The following is a 23,430-nucleotide window of genomic DNA, read 5'->3' as shown; positions in this document are numbered from 1 at the left end:
AAACCAGGCGGGAGGAGGCGAGATCAGATGGGACCGTTCTAGCCAATGAGAGGGCAGATACGTGTGTGACCAAAGTTGCCGGAATGCCACGTGCGTCCACTAATATCAGTGCATTCATAACAACCCGAACATTACGAAACTTCTATTCGATCAAATAAGCCTGGTAACAAATTAGCAATTACATTTTTTGTTGACCAAAATCGACACTTTCATTGACCACTTCGTGGTCTTATTTTCGTGGAAAGATTTGGGGCAGAGTAAACCCTCTCGCTTCGCCTCTTCTTCTGGTTTACCCAATGGCAAAGATACATAGGAGTCAGATTAGGTTGGGGGCAATGGGCATCTTTGTCCATGGTTTACCCAGAACATTTATCTCAAACCAGAGTAAATCATCTTTGGTGGGGTGTGGTGGTCTCTGTAACCAAGGCAAACTGATTTATGCAGCAGTAACCTGTTTTGGGACTATGGGGTTGGGACTACAAGGATGCTTGAAATGATGATTTACAGTAGTGATTTGTATTAGCTGTAAAAACCCTCCATGCTTGATTACCTGTGAACCTGATGTGAGAAATGGCATGGTATATCTACAGAATAATATGAGTACATGTTTTTAGAGAATTTAGACGTTTTTACAAAAATATCATTCACAACACTTAATTTTATTGATAAGGCTTCCTCTTAGTGGAACTTTAAATATACATCAGTTAGATCTGTGAGCACTTGTATGGAATACCTGGTGCCTAATCAGAATTTTCATGAAAATATCATTACATTCACAACTTTTAATGGTCTTCATAAAGCTTTCTCAAGACATGAACTTTAAATAGACAAGAGTTAGAGGTTTGAGAGCTGGTATGGCATATTTAGAGTCTGAGTAGCTAGATAGAGGGAAACATCTTTAGATGATTAATTGATTTTCACAAAATATAATTACATTCACAATTTTAAATTGTCTTCAAAAGGCTTCCCGAAGCTGTGACCATTGTGTATAAATTGTTTTGGAGTCTGTGCGAGGTTGCATATATAGACTAGAGCCTTGTCTGAATAGCCAGATAAAGGAACAATGTCATTGAAAATTCAGGGGATAGCCCAAATGGGTTTCAAACCCAGAAACCTGCAACTGTCAGTCCAGTAGTACTGTCACCATAAAGCCTGAACTAAGGGCTACATAAAAATGGCAAAGGTTTTTAATACTGATACAAATGTGGAGCAAAAGCTAAACATACAAAAATGAGGTTCAAAATGAGTCACTGCAGTGATCTGGACTCACACAGTTGTAGGGTAGTGGCAAAATGGTGCAGTGCTGTGTCATTGTTGGCAAAAGTCTTGCTCCCTCAATTGCCAGCGCTGTAGTTTAAAGCCTCTGCAGTCACCTGATGCCATGCTGAGATTTTGTTTGTTTTTAGGGGCTAATGTTAATATTTGCTATTCATCGTGTTTCAGAGAGATAGACATGCTTCTCAGCTAAATGTATATTTTGTTTTCTCAGACTGTCCTCATTGCCCTCCGTCTCTCCACTGCTTATACCCGCCCCTTATCACTGCTTATCCCCGCCCCTTACATCTCTCTCATTCCCTTCCTTAACAGCTCAGACTTGGCTGGCTGATGCTATCATTGATCCCTGCTGTCAGTGCTCTAAAAAAACGTTTGCGTCACAGTCATTACCAGCTCTATAAAAGATACAGTGATGCAGATTCCACTGTGTCGACCCAGCAACTCTATTACAGTTAGAGCTGCCTGTTTCGCAAGTCATGAGTTCCATTGCTTACGACCCTTACTTTCCCTCCTCTTCCCACAAGAGGAGGGTGATGCTGCGCAGTGGAGGGTATGGAGACAGTGCGGGAGGGATGGCATCCAGGTCTGTGTATTCCAGCCACTCTGCCCCCCTCTCATACCATGGGTCATCCCGACTGCATTACCCAACATACAGCCGTAGCTCCTCCATGCTGCTGTCTACCCCCAGATCTGCTGCCGCTGCTGAACTCGACATCAGCCAGGCGGTGCAGGTGAGCACTGAGTTCAAGGCCGTGCGGACGCAGGAGAAAGCCCAGCTACAGGAGCTGAATGACCGCTTTGCCAGTTTCATTGAGCGCGTCCACGAGCTGGAGCAGCAGAACAAGGTGCTGGATGCTGAACTGCTGATCCTCAGGCAGAGGCATGGCGAGCCCTCCCACCTCAGGTCCCTGTATGAGCACGAGATCCGCCAGCTCCGTGCTGCTGTGGAGGAGGCCCGCGATGAGAAACAGGCTGCCCAGAACCACAGGGACCAGATGGAGGAGGTGCTGCAGAGTCTGCAGGGACGTTATGAAGAGGAGGTAGTGAGCAGGGAAGAGGTGGAGGGGCAACTGATGGATGCCAGGAAAGGGGCGGATGAGGCTGCTTTGGGCCGTGCTGAGCTGGAGAAGAGGACGGAGACGCTGCTGGATGAGCTGGCCTTCCTGAAACGTCTCCATGAGGGGGAGATAGCTGAGCTGCAGGCACAGGTGCAGTACAATGCCCAGGTGTCCGTGGAGATGGAGGTGGCCAAGCCAGACCTGTCTTCAGCCCTCCGAGACATCCGTGTCCAGTATGAGAAACTGGCACATCGCAACCTCCAGTCAGCCGAGGAATGGTTCCGCAGCAAGGTGAGTGTGATGACAGAAGGCACCGCCCGCAACACAGACAACATTCGCAATGCCAAAGAAGATGCCGGGGAGTACCGCCGCCTGATTCAAACACGGAACCAGGAGATTGAAGCCTGCCGTGATAGGAACCAGTCCCTGGAGAATCAGTTACAGGAGGTAGAGGAGGAACAGAGTGCTGAGATCGCAGCCCTACAGGTCAGTGCCAGAGCAGCATGAATGAAAATCATACAATTTCTCATAAAAAAATGTCACGTCTGAATATCTGCATTAGACCCTGCTGAGCCTAATCCTTCAGACAAATGTAGACAATATTCTACAGAAATGCGGTGTAATGCATCCGTTAAGTCAACAAGGTAAGTTTTGGACTGTAGATTACATGTACAAATAATTTGATAATAATGTGTATTGAAAATATGTCTACACTAGAAAATAGTGCTAAGTTTGTATAGTATTGTTTTAGAGTGCCTCCCTATTACTTAAAATGTTTTTATTTCATAGTTATTCCACAATAAACACTTTATTAATCATGTTACACTGTTAACATAATAAAGCATCTCTCCAAAAACAGGAATCAATTGGCCAGCTGGAGGATGAGTTGAGGACAACCAAGAATGAAATGGCTCAGTACCTGAAGGATTATCAAGACCTCTTGAATGTTAAGATGGCTCTGGACATCGAGATCGCAGCTTACAGGTCTGTGGCTTATAAAATTAGATCAGCATGTTTTGTGCCGTCTCTCGTTATCTACATGTTATCTACATATCTACCCTATGTATCTATTATCTTTCCAGGAAGCTGCTTGAAGGGGAGGAGAATCGCTTCAGTGCAGTAGGACCAGGGGCAATGTCCAGTGTCTATTCCCAAAGCCTGTGTGTTGCCCCATCCCGCAACCGCCCCATGTTTTCAATGCAGTCCAGCCTGACCTCTGGTGCCCCCTACCTACGCATGTACAGCTCATCATTCTCCTCTGCAGATGAGATTATAGCTGCTAGTCAAGCACAGCCTGCTGAGTCAAGTCCTCAGGAGGAAGAGGAGGAGGAAGGAGAGAAGGGAGACGAGGAAGCAAAGGAAGAGGATGTTGAAGAAGAGAAAAAAGCAGAAGGTCAGTATTGTCCAGAGTTTCAATTAATGTGCTTTCAAAAAAAAATAATGAAGGTTTTGAGATGTCAGGTTCCGTATCTGCAGCGGATAGCAACTAATCACACTGTCTCTACCTACAGATGACAATGGAGATATGAAAGAAGAGGCAGAAGAGGAGGCTAAAGAAAATGGAGACGATGGAGGAGATGAAAACCAAGAAGGTAGAGATGGAGAGGAGGATGGAGCCAATGAAACAGAAGAAGGGCATGATAAGGGAGAAGAGGATGAAAGCAAAAAGGAAGAAGTGGCAGAGGAAAAAGAGAAGCCAAAGGACAAAAATATTTAAATCAAGATTCTGATGAATGACACATTGATTGTCCCATATTGAGGTGCTCTACAAAAAAATCCATTAGTTCAGTACAATCAATCAGGAAACCATTGTATACAGCAGAGGCCTTTATGTTTGTGTGCAAAGAGGTAGTATGGCTGTACACTGAGTGAAGCAAAACATGACAGTGTATGCATGTGTGTGCCAGCAAGGCGATAAATAATAAAAAGCAAATACCTGTATATGAAATACATTAAAATAAATGCAATATGAGTGCTCTATGGGTGAGAGAAATTAGAAAGAATGTGTGGAGTTTTGTGAGCAAATACTGTATTGTATTAGCCTAAGAAATATTTGTTTGAAAAACCTATGTGCATTTCTGTCACCACAATATGCATATAAGAACACCACTGTGTTCAATATACTTGATTTTCAATGCCTTAGACATATTCTTAGTGGGATCAATGATGTACTGTACTGAACACAAATAAAGACTTAAAACATGTCCATCTGAATACATCCATTTCTGGTATTATTGCACTATTGAATTCACTCATGAAGTTGCTACTCATTTTCCTGACTATCAGGATGAGTCAGCAATTAGAGTTTGGAAATGGATATGCCTAGTTAGTTGAACAATGAATGCCTTCAACTGAAATGTGTATTCTGCATTTCTCTCTCTGGATCAGAGAGGTGCAGGGGGCTGCCTTAATCGTCTATGCCTTTGGCACCCAGGGAATAGTGGGTTAACTGCCTTGCTCAGGGGCAGAACAACAGATTTTTACCTTGTCAGCTCGGTGATTTACAATCCAGCAACCTTTCAGTTAGTGGCCCAACACTAACCACCACTACGCTACCTCCCGGAGTGTATTGATAATAGCATTGGTGATTCAGGATGTTCTTTTAGAGTACAAGGAGAGTACTAGAATAACTGTTTCCTTTTTAGGTTGGTTGATAGATTATGTAATTCCTCAATAATATACGTACTACCTGTATGTCTCATGAGAAACACCCTCTTAGGTGGCCCTTTGACAAACACTGAACAAACTTTGGAAATTGCTGATAGTTTCCCCACCTTGGTAGGTTTTAAAATGATAAAGAACAGCTGAGAAGCAAACATTTTTTCATTAATTTTTTCAAATCGACCAGAAATCAGTGATTGAGAGAACTTTCACATACATCAACTCACATTTAAGATGTTATTAATATTATTCCTCTGGGTGTTCTTCTGTTTTTCTAAATACATTGAACCATCTTCAGTAGAGAACAGGTACCCTGTGTGTGTGTGTCTCATAAGTCAGAAGGTCCTTTTTTTCCCATTATCCCCTTTGTGTGATCAGTGAGCTGACATTTTTAGGCTGGCTCACTCTCCTTCACATCACTGGCCCGAAATTAGAACCTTTACGATTCAGTTAGCTTGCTGCTGCACCAAAGGATCTGGCCAAATGTCTACCGATGGAGGATGCCAGCAGAAAGCAATTCCATTAGAGAAACACATGAGGAAAGTTTCACATTAAACCTGGACAGGGGATGGTCTGTTTTATTCAATATACTCTTTTTGCACCACACTGGTGGCAGAAATGCACAGCCGTTCATACACATGCAGTGGGCTGTGTGTGACTTGTTGCTATTCATATCAATTTGAATTTTGTGGATGTATATCCCCAACAAGGAGAACACTTGTTCTTCCAAGGATATAAGTTTTACTTGACAGGGATGCAGAGAGAATGGCTTAATTACTGCAGTGGCTGAAGTTTCCCATACATGGCATAACTCACACTATATACAGCACATCAATGTACGGTAACAATTGGACTACAGATGCAGCAGGGCTCTGAAAATATAACTTGGCAGTAGAATGAAGGAAAAACACCTTCAACAAAACACTATATTATAGTCATATTTCACCTTATTAGAAAGCCAACGCCCCAAACTCTGCAGCTGCCACTTCCCTCTTTTCCCCCTTCTCTATTTTCCCTGTCCTCAGCTCACACCATCCTCTGCAGCTCCTCCCTCCACCCCTCCCTTTTTTTCCTCCAACAAAAGAGAGGGCGTTGCAATGAGAAAATGAGGAGACTGCATGTGTATCAAACTGATACCAGCACAGATTCTCTATATAAAATAGACAACAAAAAGGGAAGTTAAGAAGTTGGGCTTAACTTGTTTTTGAAACTCATTTTAAAGCAACCAGGGTAGCCATGAGGGAAATGTACCTCAGCAAACATAAGTCAAAACACCACCTGATTCTCTTTTGGGAAAACAATGTTAATGTCAAGTGTTGTATTGTGTCTATACAGTAAAACATTTTTTTTAAGGAAACCAAAGCCCATTCTACTGTATGTCATACAAAAGGTCTGTAGGTCATATTGTACAAAAGACACAAGTGAAATGTATGTTGCTGGGATCTTATGGACATTCATTGTCATTCACAAAATGGGCTTGAGAGGACAGTGCAAGTCCTCGCAACTGATCTGCTACCCTCTTGCGGAGCAACAAAGTAATAGGAGGGGGTTGTCCACCCTTGATTTTCCATCCAACCATGGGGTCAAACACTGTAGACTTCATCATCATCCAGGTGGATCTGTCCTGGCTGGGCTGTATTTGCAACTTCTCCTCCTGTTCCATCGAACAACAAAGGACAGCCTAGGTGAAGTCCTGAAGACAGAGGGTCAGAAACACAAAAACACACAGACCAAAGGGAGGCTGGTCTGAGCCATAGAGATAGATAGAAGACTCATGGATATAACGTTTTAACATGGACATTGCGTGCTTCCACCATTTTGAAGTAGTCGACTGGGTGGGGATTCCTATGAGTTGGGAGCAATCAGCCAATGAAGAAGAAAAATGGACTACTTTAAACTAGAGATAGACGCAATGGCGCTGCCCATGTGTCACAGACGCTATAATGGCACAGATACAAAGATGAGTAATCTGTCTATCGCTATGTTCTGAGTACATCTCTCACAGGAAGGAAGAAAATAGAAAAAAGTAGATTCAATATGTAAGCACTATGGAATATAATAAACTTGGGGAACACCAACGGCTATACATCATACAGTAAAATTCAGAGTGTGTCTGTAAAACCTGTGCCAAAGCCCAGGAGGAAATGCATCTCTGCCCCAGGAGAAGTAGGATCCTCCTGAAAAGAGGCTCCCGAGTGGCGCTGCGCTCTAAGGCACTGCATCTCAGTGCAAGAGGCGTCACTACAGCCTGGTTTGAGTCCAGGCTGTATCACATCTGGCTGTGATTGGGAGTCCCATATGGTGGCGTACAATTGGCCCAGCATTGTCTGGGTTTGGCTGGGGTAGGCCGTCATTGTAAATAAGAATTTGTTCTTCAATGGCTTTCCTAGTTAAATAAAGGTTAAATAAAAAGGAGAGTGGAGCTACCTCAGCCCATCGCTGGAGGGCCAAAGCAATCACTTTCCCCTGTTGGACAGGCAGGTGAAAGCCTCTGATAGCAGGTGATACCTGAGCCTGCGTTTGGCATAGCCCAGTCTGGGCATGGGGCCCAGGGATCCACCTGAACCCTGAGTGCACTTCTGTCACTGGGACCTAAAAACATGATATGGGCTTGAACCCATAGCTGGATCCTCACTACTCATATGTATTTTAGCCTCCTTGGTCCACAGGAGAGGTGCTGAAACATCCTTGGGAGAAGGGATCATATAAGGGATCACTGGTGAATCATGGTCTTATCTTGGATGGTTGGAGGACAAGAGTTGATTATGATCGTCTTCTGATGCAGATGCTGTAGTCCGCTACCGTTGACGAGTAAGGAACAGATAGTGTTTATAGCTCAGGCAGACTTTACATCCCAGCAGCAATATCTTGCGATTAGGCCTGTGATAAGAAAAGAGAAGGCAAAATAGAATTCTTAATATACAATTAGTGTATAAAACATTAAGAACTCCTGCTCTTTCCATGACATAGGCTGACCAGTTGAATCCAGGTGAAAGCTATGATCCATTATTGATGTCACTTGTTAAATCCACTTCAATTAGTGTAGATGAAAGGGATGAGACAAATTAAAGGATGATTTTTAAACCTTGCGATAATTGAAACATGGATTGTGTATATGTGCCATTCGGATGGTGAATGGGCAAGAGAAAATATTTAAGAGCCTTTGAACGGGGTATGGTGGTAGGTCCCAAGCACACCGATTTGTGTCAAGAACTGCAATGCTGGTGTGTTTTTCACGCTCAACAGTTTCCCGTGTTCCTAATGTTTGGAATGCTCAGTATATACTGTAGTTACACATGACCAAAATCCACATAAATCCATTTGGTAGACTAAATATGAAAACACCAATAGTTAAGTACTATTTATCTCTATTTGACCCATATGTCAAAATAAACATGTAAAATTCAATAAGTAAAATATGAATGTCAAGTTAGTGTTGGTTTACCACATGTAAGCCAGTCTGAGGCAGAGCAGCGAAGACCCCACCAGACGGAAATGAAGAGAGGAATGATAGACTAGCCAGTAGAGACAATCCTCCCAACCCCATCTCTCTGGGCTCCTATAAGGCTGTTTACTCTCTTCCAGCTCTGTCTTTCACTTGAGACCACAAGACAATGAAAGCGATTGTTCTTTAAGCCCTACAATCCTGGCAGTAACTATACTTGTACACCTATTTCTGTTAACATTGTACCCCCAAAGCACCATAGATAGGGTACAGTACTCACCGTTCAATCTGTTTACCCCTGTCTCTGATAACCATAAAGGGTGTCTTGTTGTTCGGGATGACAGAAAAAGAGTCTGTTCAGTCATGCTTTCGCTCAAGGAGTTTTTAATAAAAGCAGGCCTGGCGTGTGACGCAATCCAATCTAAACTAGAGCACTGGGTGAGAAGCCCTGAGTTGGTAGAATGTTCCGTAAACAATTATACACAATGCCCTATTGAGCCTGAATCTGTCTCTCATAAGCTTATTGTAATTATGAATATGACCTCATAATACCATGACTCAAGCACAATCATAAAATCAGAATAAGAGGTATTCGTTTCATAATAGTTGTAAATCCACTTGCTGTCACATGATGGCAATATTGTCTTCCTTATTCACAGCTTGTGGAATTCCTTTTCATTTGAATGGTCTCTGGTATGTCTGTTACTTCCGTCTTTAGATGAATGAGACCAAAGCGCAGCGTGGAAAGTGTTCATGATTTCTAATACTGAATTCCAAAAAAATACAAAACCGACCGTGACGTTCTGCAGGGCTAGATAGCAACTATGCAAAAGCATGATATGATCCCCAATCAGAGACAACGATAGACAGCTGCCTCTGATTGGGAACCACACCGGGCCAACAAAGAAATAGAAAAACTAGAATGCCCACCAAAATCACACACCGACCTAACCAAATAGAGAAATAAAAAGGCTCTCTAAGGTCAGGGCGTGACAATGTCAAAGGATCTTTTTTATATAAATAAATGAAAGGATTCCACTTCTGTTTGTGATTATATTTGTAGAAGTTTTTTACATGGCAAAAGTGTACACCTGAATATTACTAAAGATCTGCAGACCTAGCCTAGTTGTTTACACTATGCAAAGTAAGGCCTACTCTGAATTTAGAAATGGGCTTTGATTCATTGCTAGTCCAATACATCTGCCTGAATCCAACATGACCTTCTACTGGCTCACTGTATTTGTGATGCACATTAGGATGTTCCTGTGCATTTTTAAGAATACACAAATCACTTAACCAAAAATGCTCAGATCCAACAAAACTGTGTCAAATTATTCAAAAGAACTTAAGTACATAAACCGTCAGTGGTCCAGTATTTTAATCGCTTAGATGAGGCAGCTTAGTAAAGCAAAACAGACAATGAACAAGTCAAACAAAGAGAACTATTGGTTGCACTTTACAATAAGGGAAGGTGTACAGTGTAATTACAGTGTAGGTACGTTGCTGATTTGTGTAACTGCATGTTGACATTTTTACATGCAATAGATTTGTAACAACAAACTTCTCTTCCCCTCCCTTAGTCCAGTCACTCTGTCCCCAGTGGAGTTGTCTGGCATTGACAGGGGATACAGCACCATGGCTCCCTCACCTCTCTCATCTAGAACCTCTTACATGGGGCTTGTGAGAGAGCTGAACATTTCTGTAGATTTAGATGTATTATTTTAATCCATGCAAGTCTAAAGCACTCTCTCTCTTTTAATTGTATTCAGCCACATAAATCATCCAGCACAACAGTATATTCTGAAAAAAAATGTCCATACTCATTTCCCAAGCAAAAAAAACAGCATTAATTGTAGCTAAACCTCCTCTCGACACCGAATAATTGTTTAAGATTAGTTCTACTCAGTTTTTCTCTATTGTGATTTTAATTGCAAATCCTTTGTATTGTGCATGCCACAAACATGCATAGCAGTTGTAAGTGCTATGTAAATATGTACCAGAAACTGTTGCAATAATTCCAAGGGCTGACTACTCATGCCATCTGCAGTTACCCTGCTGTTTCCATGGGAATATGACATTTTGCAGAATCAAATCAAGATATAATCTGTGATGGTTGGCAAAACCCAAATAATGTTTAATGCTTAAAACCTAATAGCAATTGCACAGAATACACAGAGAAATCACAATCCAAATAGTGAGAGCTAAATCAAGCTGTCAAGGGGAACAGCAAAGTAAATGGTTGGCTAATGGTTATTGACAGCAACATTTGGTTGTTCTGTTAAGTGCTATTAGCAACACATGATGTGAAGACAAATGGCTAAGTAGAATAACAGGCCTGATCCACTAAGCAGCTGCAGATGGCTTCATTGGGTGGAGAGGGGAAGGGTGTGGCATCTCTGCCCATTGTCATAAATAAAATATTATAATCAATGCATGCATTGATGCAAACTTACATAATGCATGAATGGTAACCTCACACAGACTCATCCTCTAAAATATAAACAGTGTGAACCTGATGATGATAGAGCAGGCTACTGTTACAAACACACATACCACACCCTCTGTCAGTGTCCACTAAAGACTGTGCAGTATGACAACGAGTGGATTCTTCACATTCCCGACCCTGAGGAACATAAAACAGTTAATGGTTGAATCACGTCAAATCAAAACGTTTTTATACTTCTAGTTGTGGCAATTACATCTTCTGTCATGTACTCATGGTGAAAGGTAGCCCACTGTACACTAGCCTACTAGACAGTGTAGTGTAGGTTACTCTTATCACTTATTTGAAGTATGGTTGTGTTACATTGTTCTTATTGACATTATTGGCATATTGGCACAATTTGGTAATTTAATGACCGTTTTACGCAAATTACGCATCCCTATACCGCAACGCTCCGCTGCTGGATTCAATTGCATAGTGTCCTAGATTTCGCCCCTCCCCCCTTTTGAAGTCATGATGGCGGAACTGTAGTGTTTAGGACTAGAAAAGTATTATCCGCCCAGCAGTTCACTTATTTATTTATTTATTTATCTATCATTTCCCCACAATGACCCGCTGGATTCCAACAAAAAAAGAGAAATATGGCGTTGGTAAGTTAGACAATTATATCGTCTTATTTACAATAGGGCTGTTTTCACACAGCAGTTTTAATTATTTAGCTAGTTGGCCAAGCCTATTAAACTTTGAAGTTATGTAGGAAGCTTTAGGAAAGGTCGAAGTTAAGCTACCTGGAATATGTCACACATGTTGGCTGTATAGGGATCATTGAAAGAAAGTGAATGTTGGATAGATATTAATAAGTTTCGTCAGCGTGTGCGCCTTATGTCCATACAGTAGCAATCCGTAAATCAAGAGGTTCGACTCTAAAGTGATTTAGAGCCATGCTACACGTTGTGTGTAAACGTTTGTGTGATAACCAGGTGAAACGTTCTTGCGGCCCATATACTGTAGAAATTGTGTAATTAATCTATTACTAGACATTTCAGATATCATGAAAATACCAAGTCACATAGCCTACTACATGAGTCACTTCAGTTAGGGGATGATGTGTGTTTGTGGATACACGCCCTCAAGGTAAAGCAAAGCGAATGGGGAACCGTTTCAGCGAGTATGTTGACGTCAGTACACTGTAATAAAGCAGTTTATTGGTACCTGCAAGGTTCTTTGGTTGATGTTGTCACTGTATCAAGCAGTAACGCCTTTCATAGATTCTTATCAAAACATAGTTAAGTGAAAATGTATCAAAAGTTATCACCTGGTTGGTTTTCCTCCATTGTTTACAAAACATTAAGATGTGTAAATATAATAGGCATACAGATATCTGTATTCAGCAGGACAGAAAATAACCATAATCTCGTAGAATGATTTAGATCTCATTATGTATGTTCATTTTGTTCTGACACTTATTTGGGTTTTAACTTTGTTTGTATTGGTATAATTCTAAAAAGAACAATATTCTAGTAAGGAATGCCCTTTACTCGGCTTGCTAGCACCAAAGGTAACATACCTCTGTGGAAGTTCCTGTTCATCTTTTGTTGTTTTCTAAAAACCACAGACAGAGGTGTCATTTTCTCAGGGTTACTGAAGTCATAGTTTTTCTTGTTGTTATATTATATTTTTGTTTCTATCTTCTCAATTTTGAATATGACAGATGACTCCATGTAACTGCTGATTGGTTTATTCTTATTTGGGTAGATACAGTTTGAAACAGACACTACCTTTAGTTATGTTTGTGAAATGCTGATCGAATCAGAACATCCTTGAAGCTTGTTATGTGTCCATTGCTGCTAAGCCCTAGTAAAAAAAAGAAAGAAGTCAAACCACTCACTCATGAACTAATGTCTGTGATTGTGTAGAGGGTGTTATTGCAAAAATAGAAGTACAAAATGGACACTTTATTGATATAAATGCATACATACATTTCATCATCACTCATCAGCGCTCACATGTATTTCAATCTTTGACTAGGTCAGAGAGAGCTGGTAGGATTTTGATGAGTTTTTGTGTTGTTCATCTAATACAGGGATGGGCAAGTTTGATAGGGGTGGGGGCCACAAATTTTTTTTAACTCATCATAAGGGTCGCAGTTGCTCGCGGGTCTGTGTACTCACATCCATCCCCCCAGCCAGTAATTCAACCATGAAAACAAGTTTAGATAGCTGGCCACTAAACTAAGTTACCGATCTAAAAATATTTAGCTGACATGGGCTAATTGACCAACTATCAGTGACTGATATAACAAGAGAAAAACTGCTGATGCACTACCAAATTTCGAAATTGAGCCTTGTGTATTCTACTATTCTAACTCACACAAGTTGAGACCCTGACTGAGTAAAAAAAAATATATATATCAGAGGGCCATCCCTGATCTATAACCTGCCAGCCAGAGATGTCACAGGTTGAAGTGCACAACATTGTGAAGGAGCTGCACTAGTGAACCATACTAAGGCACAGACAGTAGCACTTGAACAGTGACAGTATTGCTGCATCACAACATGCTTGGTTTGATTATTTTCACTGGCACAGCTCCACTGTTGCCAGCCTGGCCCTGGACAAAACAGTCAAAACTGTGTCAAGTTGGTGAAACGGGCCATTGTCACTATCTGCGTGACAAGAGGGAGATGTCATTTCTTTGTTTTTTTTATATAAAGGCTATTGTTTCTGAGTTGGCAGAGGGAGTTTTAACTATGAATAAGGAAATGTTTTGATGAGGTTTGATGCCATGATGAATTCTATTATTTGCATCCTCTATAGGACTGAATGGCACCCGGGCAATTCCACTGTTACTGTGCGCAGACACTTTAAATGTATGCCAAACAAAAAACATTGATTTCAAAGTTTAACAAACCATACAACTCTATGCACAAGGACTATTTTTAACAATTTACACTGACATTGTTACAAAAACACATTTACTAGAAGAACTGTGCAGATGCTAAATTTGCTAACATAATCTCAGTAAAATCTCCCTCAGTTTTTTTATGTGACCATGTTTTCTGCTCCTATTAAATGGAAACTCCACCCCAAAACAACACTTTTGTTAGTCCATTGTTGATATAGTCCCAAAATATTTTGCTTGTCAGCAATCACGTTTTCAAGATATATACTTGATCGCTGACATGCAAAACATTTTGGGACTATATCAACAATGGACTAATGAAACAAATACCAAAAATAGTTTTGGGGTGTAGTTTTCCTTTAAGATTCAAAGGTGTCTGCAGAAAGAACAGGGTGTCAGCTATGACATGACACCATGAGTTTGACATTTTTTTATTTTGGTTTCTGAACTACAGTAAGTGAAGTGGGTTTACATCCGGCAACAGAATTGTGGTAACTGATTTTCATCATGGGTCCCTGATCTGTACTACACAGAAATGCATAATTATGGATATGAATGTCATTCTCTTCATATTGATATATCCTAAATAGGTACACAAAGGTGGAAATATGCAATATCCTAATTTGCATATGTGGGCATTATTCTACCCACTGGCTATTTTTCTAATGAGCTCTGCCACCAAACAAGGCCAAATTTGGTTGGTCCTGACCAATCATAGACATTGATGTTTCACAAGTTTGGACTTGAAAGAACAGCACAGTAAAGCTCAGTAGAGTACAGTAAAGTAGAGTATAGTTAAGTATAGTAGAGTAGAGTACATTATAGTGTACTCAACTCTAGTGTGATCTACTGTCTACAGTACTTAACTCTACTCTACTCTAAATTACAGGACTGTGCTGCACTGTACTGAACTATACTCTACTTGTCTTTACTGTACTGTACTGAACTATACTCTACTTCTCTTTACTGTACTGTACTGAACTATAATCTACTTCTCTTTACTGTACTGTACTGAGCTATACTCTACTTCTCTTTACTGTACTGAACTATACTGAACTATACTCTACTTGTCTTTACTGTACTGTACTGTACTGAACTATACTCTACTTGTCTTTACTGTACTGAACTATACTGAACTATACTCTACTTCTCTTTACTGTACTGTACTGAACTATACTCTACTTGTCTTTACTGTACTGAACTATACTCTACTTCTCTTTACTGTACTGTACTGAACTATAATCTACTTATCTTTACTGTACTGTACTGAGCTATACTCTACTTCTCTTTACTGTACTGAACTATACTCTACTTCTCTTTACTGTACTGAACTATACTCTACTTCTCTTTACTGTACTGAACTATACTCTACTTCTCTTTACTGTACTGAACTATACTCTACTTCTCTTTACTGTACTGAACTATACTGAACTATACTCTACTTGTCTTTACTGTACTGTACTGTACTGAACTATACTCTACTTGTCTTTACTGTACTGAACTATACTGAACTATACTCTACTTCTCTTTACTGTACTGTACTGAACTATACTCTACTTGTCTTTACTGTACTGAACTATACTCTACTTCTCTTTACTGTACTGTACTGAACTATAATCTACTTATCTTTACTGTACTGTACTGAGCTATACTCTATTTCTCTTTACTGTACTGTACTGTACTGAACTATACTCTACTTGTCTTTACTGTACTGAACTATAATCTACTTATCTTTACTGTACTGTACTGAGCTATACTCTATTTCTCTTTACTGTACTGTACTGTACTGAACTATAATCTACTTATCTTTACTGTACTGTACTGAGCTATACTCTACTTCTCTTTACTGTACTGAACTATACTCTACTTCTCTTTACTGTACTGAACTATACTCTACTTCTCTTTACTGTACTGTACTGAGCTATACTCTACTTCTCTTTACTGTACTGAACTATACTCTACTTCTCTTTACTGTACTGTACTATGATGTACAAACTTGTAAACATAGACGTCTATGATTGGTTCAGATTTCGGACGGACCAAATCTGAACCATTCATGGACATCTATGTTTGGTTCAAATGAAGGCCGGTCCAGATGTCTGTGGATGTTGAAATCAGGGCAACTCCGGACTAAAAACCGACGTCTGTGGATGTTGAAATCAGGGCAAGTCCGGACTAAAAACCGACGTCTGTGGATGTTGAAATCAAGGCCAGGGTGGACTGATCAAATTTGAACTTCAACATCAATGGACGTCCAGTGTCAATCGGTGCTCACTGGGTGAGGATGCTGGTTACAGTAAATGTAAAGAGAGGGGGCTCATGAGTAGGCGTCAGTAAGAGCCGGGAGAAGTGACATTAATTGGAAAAAGAGAGAAAAGAGGGGGAGAGAGAGAGAGCGAAGGGTTGTCCAGACTTTTCACACTAATGCTTTGACCACCAGACACAGAAAGAGAAAGATAACAGTTATCAGCTGAACATAACAGTATGCTAGTGGAAGGGAGGACAGTAGCAGGTGACCCAACTGTGTTTTGTGACTACTATGAGTTCACATTGTAGCCAATTCAATTGCAGAAATTACGTTAACGATTGTTATGAAATTCTGTTACCGGTTTGGAAAGAGACTTTTTAGTTTTAATCACTTCATAATTCATAAACAAAATTGATATCAGTAAAAACCCTATAACTAATTGATAGGTCTACCTTTACTTGTTACTTCTTTGAACTTCCATTGTCCTCCCTCCTCACGCGGGAGATAAAATAGAAAATAGAAAACAAATATGTTAATTTTTTATTTACATTTTACCCCCTTTTCTCCCCAATTTTGTGGTATCCAATTGTTATTAATTACTATCTTGTCTCATCACTACAACTCCCGTACGGGCTCGGGAGAGACGAAGGTCGAAAGCCATGCGTCCTCCGAAACACAACCCAACCAAGCCGCACTGCTTCTTAACACAGCGCGCATCCAACCCGGAAGCCAGCCGCACTAATGTGTCGGAGGAAACACCGTGCACCTGGCTACCTTGGTTAGCGCGCACAGCGCCCAGCCCGCCACAGTGGCCAGTCGCTGGTGCGCGATGAGACAAGTATATCCCTACCGGCCAAACTCTCCCTAACCCGGACGATGCTAGGCCAATTGTGCGTCGCCCCACGGAACTCCCGGTCGCGGCCGGCTGCGACAGAGCCTGGGCGCGAACCCAGAGTCGCTGGTGGCACAGCTAGCGCGATGAAGTGCGCCACTGCGCCACCCGGGAGGCCCCGGTAACATAATTTTAAGGCACAGGGCAATGTTTCATAAACATATTATTGCAAACTAAATATCAGTGTTGATATTAGTTGGCAGGGATCTTTACTTCAACATTATTGTGTTTTCATGTATTTCTAATACCCTTTTCCATCTGTTTGACAAGAAATCAAAGCTTTTGTTTATTCCTAATTTTTAGGATGGGAAATGGTTGAAAAATGCATTCAGTGTTCAGTATTCAGACCCCTTGACTTTTTCCACATTTTGTTATGTTACAGCCTTGTTTTACATTTGATTAAATTAAACATTTTCCTGTTATGGTGAGTGAATGAGGACCCAAAAGCGAACTAACTTAAACAGAGCTTCTTTAATAACCAAACATAGGTAGGCTCAGATAGACCGGCAGATTCCGACAGGACAGGACAAGGTTACAGCAAACATGACGATAGTCTGGCTCAGGCATGAAACACAACAAACAAGAATCCGACAAGGACAGGAGCAGAAACAGAGAGAGATATAGGGACCTAATCAGAGGGAAAAAGGGAACAGGTGGGAAACGGGGTGAATGGGTAGTTAGAGGAGACAAGGAACAGCTGGGGGAAAAAAGGTAACCTAACAACGACCAGCAGAGGGAGACAGGGTGAAGGGAAAGGACAGAGACAAGACACAACATGACAGTACATGACATTTCCTCATCGATCTACACACAATACCTCACAATGGCAAAATTAAAACAGGTTTGTAGAAATTATCACAAATATATAAAACACAGAAATACCTTATTTCCATTGATCATACTTGAAAAGTTTCTACAACTTGATTGGAGTCCACCTGTGGTAAATTCAATTGATTGGACATGATTTGGAAAGTCATACACCTGTCTATATAAGGTCCCACAGTTGACAGTGCATGTTCGAGCAAAAACCAAGCCATGATGTCGAAATAATTATCTGTAGAGCTCCGAGACAGGTTTATATTGAGGCACAGATCTGAAGAAGGGTACCAAAATATTTCTGCAGCTTTGACGGTCCCCAAGAACACAGTGGTCTCCATCATTCTTAAATAAAATAAGTTTGGAACCACCAAGACTCTTCCTAGAGCTGGCCGCCCAGTCAAATTGAGCAATCGGGGGAGAAGGGCCTTGGTCAAGGAGGTGACCAAGAACCCGATGTTCACTCTGAGAGAGCTCCAGAGTTGCTCTGTGGAGATCATTTTTGCAGCACTACACCAATCTGGCCTTTATGGTGAAGTGGCCAGACAGAAGCCATTCCTCAGTAAAAGGCACATGACAGCCCACTTGGAGTTTGCCAAAAGGCACCTAAAGACTCTCAGACCATGAGTAACAAGATTCTCTGGTCTGATGAAACCAAAATTGAAGTCATTGGCCTGAATGCCAAGCATCACGTCTAGAGGAAAGCTGTCATCATCTCTACTGTGAAGCATGGTGGTGGCAGCATCTTGCTGTGGGGATATTTTTCAGTGGCAGGGACTGGGAGACTTTTCAGGATCGAGGGAAAGATGACCGGAGCAAAGTACAGAGAGATCCTTGATGAAAACCTGCCCCAGTGCGCTCAGGACCTCAGACTGGGGCGAAGGTTCACCTTCCAACAGGACAACGACCGTAAGAAAACAGACAAGACAATGCAGGAGTGGCTTTGGGACAAGTCTCTGAATGTCCTTGAGTGGCCCAGCCAGAGCCTGGACTTGAAATCGATCGAACATCTCTGGAGAGACCTGAAAATGGTGGCGGAAGAAATGGCAGCCGTTTAAAAAAAACACTAACCACTAGGCTACCTGCCGAACCACGGGTGCCTAACCAATTGTGCTATTATGTGTTTTTTTGTTGTTTTTTAAAAACGTATTTTGTACATAATGTTTCTGCCACCGAATCTTACGGCAAAAAAGAGCTTCTGGATATCAGGACAGCGATCACTCACCTCGGATTAGACTAAGATTTTTTCTTCAAAAAGCAGGACGCTCAGGATGTACGTCAGACACCCAACAAGGCCAAAATCCCCGTCATTGGCAAGAGAAAGGGATGCAGGTATAGAGGACACAGGGCGGGCATGGGACTTTAATGCAGGGAAACTTAAATAAGTTTTACCTCATTTCTATGAGCATCTTAAATGTGCAACCAGAGGGGAAAAATACTTGATCACCTTTACTCCACACAAAAGAGACGGGTACAATGCTCCCACTCGCCCTCGATTTGGCAAATCTGACCATAATTCTATTTCCCTGATTCCTGCTTACAAGCAAAAATTAAAGTAGGAAGCACCAGTGACTTGGTCTATAAAAAAGTGGCCAGATAAAGCAGATGCTAAACTACAGGACTGTTTTGCTAGCACAGACTGGAATATGATCTGGGATTCTTCCAATGGCATTGAGGAGTACACCACATCAGTCACTGGCTTTATCAATAAGAGCATCAAGGACGTCGTTCCCACAGTGACTGTACGTACATACCCCAATTTATTTAACACTTTTTTGGTTACTACATGATTCCATATGTGCTATTTCATACTCTAAACAAATCAATGTTAAACAAATCAAAATATATTTTATATTTGAGATTATTAAAATTAGCCACCCTTTGCCTTGATGGCAGCTTTGTACATTCTTGGCATTCTCTAAACCAGCTTCATGAGGTAGTCACCTGGAATGCATTTCAATGAACAGGTATGCCTTTAAGACATGAAGTTCAGTCAATCCGGAAAATGTCAAGAAATTTGAACTTTTCTTGAAGTGCAGTCGCAAAAACCATCAAGCGCTATGATGAAACTGGCTTTCATGAGGACCGCCACAGGAAAGGAAGACCCAGAGTTACCTCTGCTGCAGAGGATACGTTCATGAGTTTCCAGCCTCAGAAATTGCAGCCCAAATAAATGCTTCACAGAGTTCAAGAAACAGACACATCTCAACATCAACTGTTCAGAGGACACCAATAATAAGAATATATTTGCTTGAACCAAGAAACACGAGCAATGGACATTAGACCGGTGGAAATCTGTCCTTTGGTCTGATGAGTCCAACCGCTGTCTTTGTGAGGTGCAGAATAGGTGAATGGATGATCTCCACATGTGTGGTTCCCACCTTGAAGCATTGAGTAGGTGTGATGATGTTGGGGTGATTTGCTAGTGACACTGTCAGTGATTTATTTAGAATTCAAGGCACACTTAACCAGCATGGCTACAACATCTTTCTGCAGCGATACGCCATCCCATCTGGTTTGCGCTTAGTGGGACTATAATTAGTTTTTCAACAGGACAATGACCCCACACACCTCCAGGCTGTGTAAGGGCTATTTGACTAAGAAAGAGAGTGATGGAGTGCTGCATCAGATGACCTTGCCTCCACAATCACCCGACCTCAACCCAAATTAGATGGTTTGGGAAGAGTTGGACCGCAGAGTGAAGGAAAAGTATTTAGTCAGCCACCAATTGTGCAAGTTCTCCCACTTGAAAAGATGAGAGAGCCTGTAATTTTCATCATAGGTACACTTCAACTATGACAGACAAAATGAGAAAAAAAATCAAGAAAATCACATTGTGTGATTTTTAATGAATTTATTTGCCAATTATGGTGGAAAATAAGTATTTGGTCAATAACAAAAGTTTATCTCAATACTTTGTTATATACCCTTTGTTGGCAATGACAGAGGTCAAACGAGTCCTATATCGACATAACCTGAAAGGCAGCACAGCAAGGAAGAAGCCACTGCTCCAAAACCACCATAAAAAAGCCAGACTACTGTTTGCAACTGCACATGGGGACAAATATCTTATTTTTTGGAGAAATGTCCTCTGGTCTGATGAAACAAAAATAGAACTGTTTAGCCATAATGACCATCGTTATGTTTGGAGGAAAAGGGGGGACATTTGCAAGCCGAAGAACACCATCCCAACCGTGAAGCAGCATCATGTGGCAGCATCATGTTTTGGGGTGCTTTGCTACCGGAGGGTCTGGTGCACTTCACAAAATAGATGGCATCATGAGGAAGGGAAAATATGTGGATATATTGAAGCAACATCTCAAGACATTAGTTAAAGCTTGGTAGCAAATTGTTCTTCCAAATGGACAATGGTACCAAGCATACTTCCAAAGTTGTGGTAAAATGGCTTAAGGACAACAAAATCAAGGTATTGGAGTGGCCATCACAAAGCCATGACCTCAATCCTATAGAACATTTGTGGGCAGAACTGAAAAAGCGTGTGCGAGCAAGGAGCCCTACAAACCTGACTCAGTTACACCAGCTCTGTCAGGAGGAATGGGCCAAAATTCACCTAACTTATTGTGGGAAGCTTGTGGAAGGCTACCCGAAATATTTGACCCAAGTTCAACAATTTAAAGGCAATGCTACCAAATACTAATTGAGTATATGTAAACTTCTGACCCACTGGGAATGTGATGAAATAAATAAAAGCGGAAATAAATCATTCTCTCTAATATTTTTCTGGCATTTCACATTCTTAAAATAAAGTGGTGATCCTAACTGACCTAAGACAGGGAATTTGTACTAGGATTAAATGTCAGAAATTGTGAAAAACTGTAGACTCCGCTTTCATTTGACACCCAATTCAACATATGCGTCCTTTAACATGGAAATGACCACCACTCTCTGGTGGAGTCATTTCTGTATTTCATTTTCAATAGATTTGTAAACATTTCTGAAAACATGTTTTCACTTTGTCATAATGGGACATTGTGTGTTGATGGGTGAGAAAAATCTATTTTGAATTTTGGCTGTAACTCTACAAAATGTATAATTATTCTAGGGGTATGAATACTTTCTGAAGGCACTGTATATACCTTTTCCCCACAGGTCTACATATTAAATTAGTACTATTTGTTCTCACAGAAGAAGTGTTGAACAATCGCATTCTAATTTTCATTTGAGGGGAACTGCATACAATTAAATGGGAAGGATACTTACTCAAAGAATATTCATGTTTAGTTTTGAGGTATTCAGAGATGTGATGAGCTTAGCCAGTTGAAGCGTGCAGTGAGACCTAGCCTCCGGCAACAAGGATTATCACTGTGCAAGTCAGGACAGAGCTCCTTGCCTTGTTTCTGTGATAGAGGGTGGATGCTGAGTACTAGGCTATGAAAGTCTATGTGCACTGCAGCTCACTCAAGTCATGACAAGTGTGTGCGTGTGTGTGTGTGTGTGTGTCTGTGTGTGTGTTGTGTGTTGTGTGTGTGTGTGTGTGTGTGTGTGTGTGTGTGTGTGTGTGTGTGTGTGTGTGTGTGTGTGTGTGTGTGTGTGTGAGAGAGAGAGAGAGAGCATGCTGTGCTGTGTGATCTGTCTCTCACTTGTGTCCTTCAGTGAAAAAAGGAGGGAGGGTGATGCAGCAAACGCTTCTAGGAAGGAAATTAAGTTAACAAACTGAGGAGCACAGGGTTGCAGCTGAAGATCAGAGGAGGGCTGAGCACTCTGCTGACCCAGTTGGCTGCCATATACCCTTTACAATGTGACCCGATAGGCTCCATGGCTTGGTGATTTAGGAATAAATGATACATGATGTCAATCCCCTCATCACTCTGCTTTCCTCTGTGTGGATGTTGTAATACACTTGGAAAAACATTTTCCATTTACTCCATCCAACACATAGGCTCAGGGAATGAAAAATAACAGGATAATGTCAGTCATCTCTTTATTTAAAATGTGAGGTCAGGCTGTCCTAAAATAATAATCATGAATACAGGCTATAATTAAGAGTGAAGTGAAAATCCAAGAGATTGAGGGACATTTTCAATTAAAACTGGGTTTCCAGTATAAGGCCAGCCTTTGAATTCCACTTGCACCACACGAGAATGTACCTGTAATTTCATAAAACAATGTTTACTCTTACTCGAGCTCAAACATGCTTTTTCACAGCGCAAGAAATACCTGACTACAATATACTGTACCTTTATCAGATATGACCTGGGAAAAGGCCAAAGTCTATAGGATTTGCTGGGCTTTTCTTATCTTTTTTCTGTTTTCACTTTCTGTATGTTGAGGTTGTTGTTTTGTGTTTGTATGTTGTTTCACATATTAAAACTGTCATAATAAGACTCTATTTTCTCTCCCCCTCCTATCAATTCTCTCTCAGCAATCTATAATTATGACTCCAGAAGAGAGCAGGAGCTGTGTCTCCAGGTGGGAGACACTGTACACATACTTGAGACATTTGAAGGTGAGCATGAACAGCCAACATGCCCTAACATATCACTCTAGCTTCACGTTCTTACGTACAACAAGCTGTCACGCGCTAAGTAACAGTTTTCAACAATGAAACTTTGTAAAACATTGAACTAAAGCTGTTATCAATACCAGACATGCAATGTTTAATGAAATTCCTTTGAAAGATATAACAGTCAATATCACCATCTGTATCTAGTTTGTCATCTTCTCATCGGTCT

At 41.1% G+C, this 23,430-nt stretch overlaps 2 protein-coding genes and 1 non-coding gene across 4 annotated transcripts in view; all 3 read left to right on the top strand.

The window, feature by feature from the left end:
- The first annotated feature begins 67 nt into the window (after positions 1-67).
- Positions 68-4,539, top strand: LOC139412008 (neurofilament light polypeptide-like). Of its 2 annotated transcripts, XM_071158787.1 has the most exons (5): positions 68-163; positions 1,800-2,819; positions 3,193-3,317; positions 3,416-3,726; positions 3,845-4,533. In XM_071158787.1, the coding sequence occupies exons 2-5, from the start codon at positions 1,809-1,811 to the stop codon at positions 4,048-4,050; spliced, it is 1,653 nt and encodes a 550-aa protein (XP_071014888.1). In that variant the 5' UTR covers positions 68-163; positions 1,800-1,808; the 3' UTR covers positions 4,051-4,533. The 2 variants fall into 2 exon arrangements, with proteins under 2 accessions (XP_071014888.1, XP_071014887.1); XM_071158786.1 differs by lacking the exon at positions 68-163 and having other exon boundaries at positions 1,626-2,819; positions 3,845-4,539.
- A 5,465-nt stretch (positions 4,540-10,004) lies between these two features.
- LOC139412517 (small nucleolar RNA SNORA49) lies at positions 10,005-10,137 on the top strand. Its single transcript, XR_011634708.1, has one exon. It is a non-coding gene; the product is annotated as a small nucleolar RNA SNORA49 (small nucleolar RNA).
- Positions 10,138-11,400: 1,263 nt separating this feature from the next.
- The window catches only part of LOC139410881 (dedicator of cytokinesis protein 5-like), a 53,822-nt gene continuing 41,792 nt past the window's right edge, over positions 11,401-23,430 (top strand). Inside the window, exons 1-2 of the mRNA XM_071156500.1 lie at positions 11,401-11,532; positions 23,121-23,204. Coding sequence (XP_071012601.1) covers positions 11,490-11,532; positions 23,121-23,204 — 127 coding nt within the window. The 5' untranslated portion in view covers positions 11,401-11,489. The remainder of the gene's footprint in view (positions 11,533-23,120; positions 23,205-23,430) is intronic.

Source organism: Oncorhynchus clarkii, chromosome 6, assembly GCF_045791955.1.
Source record: "Oncorhynchus clarkii lewisi isolate Uvic-CL-2024 chromosome 6, UVic_Ocla_1.0, whole genome shotgun sequence".
In the NCBI taxonomy this organism is placed as follows: Eukaryota; Metazoa; Chordata; class Actinopteri; order Salmoniformes; family Salmonidae; genus Oncorhynchus; species Oncorhynchus clarkii.
This window is presented reverse-complemented; position numbering and strand designations above follow the sequence as displayed.

Coding starts and splice junctions, on each gene's coding strand:
- LOC139412008 (XM_071158786.1), top strand. CDS start 1,752: ATGAGTTCCATTGCTTACGACCCTTACTTTCCCTCCTCTTCCCACAAG. Junction 3,318..3,415: donor ATCGAGATCGCAGCTTACAG/GTCTGTGGCTTA, acceptor TTATCTTTCCAG/GAAGCTGCTTGAAGGGGAGG. Junction 3,727..3,844: donor AGAAGAGAAAAAAGCAGAAG/GTCAGTATTGTC, acceptor CTCTACCTACAG/ATGACAATGGAGATATGAAA.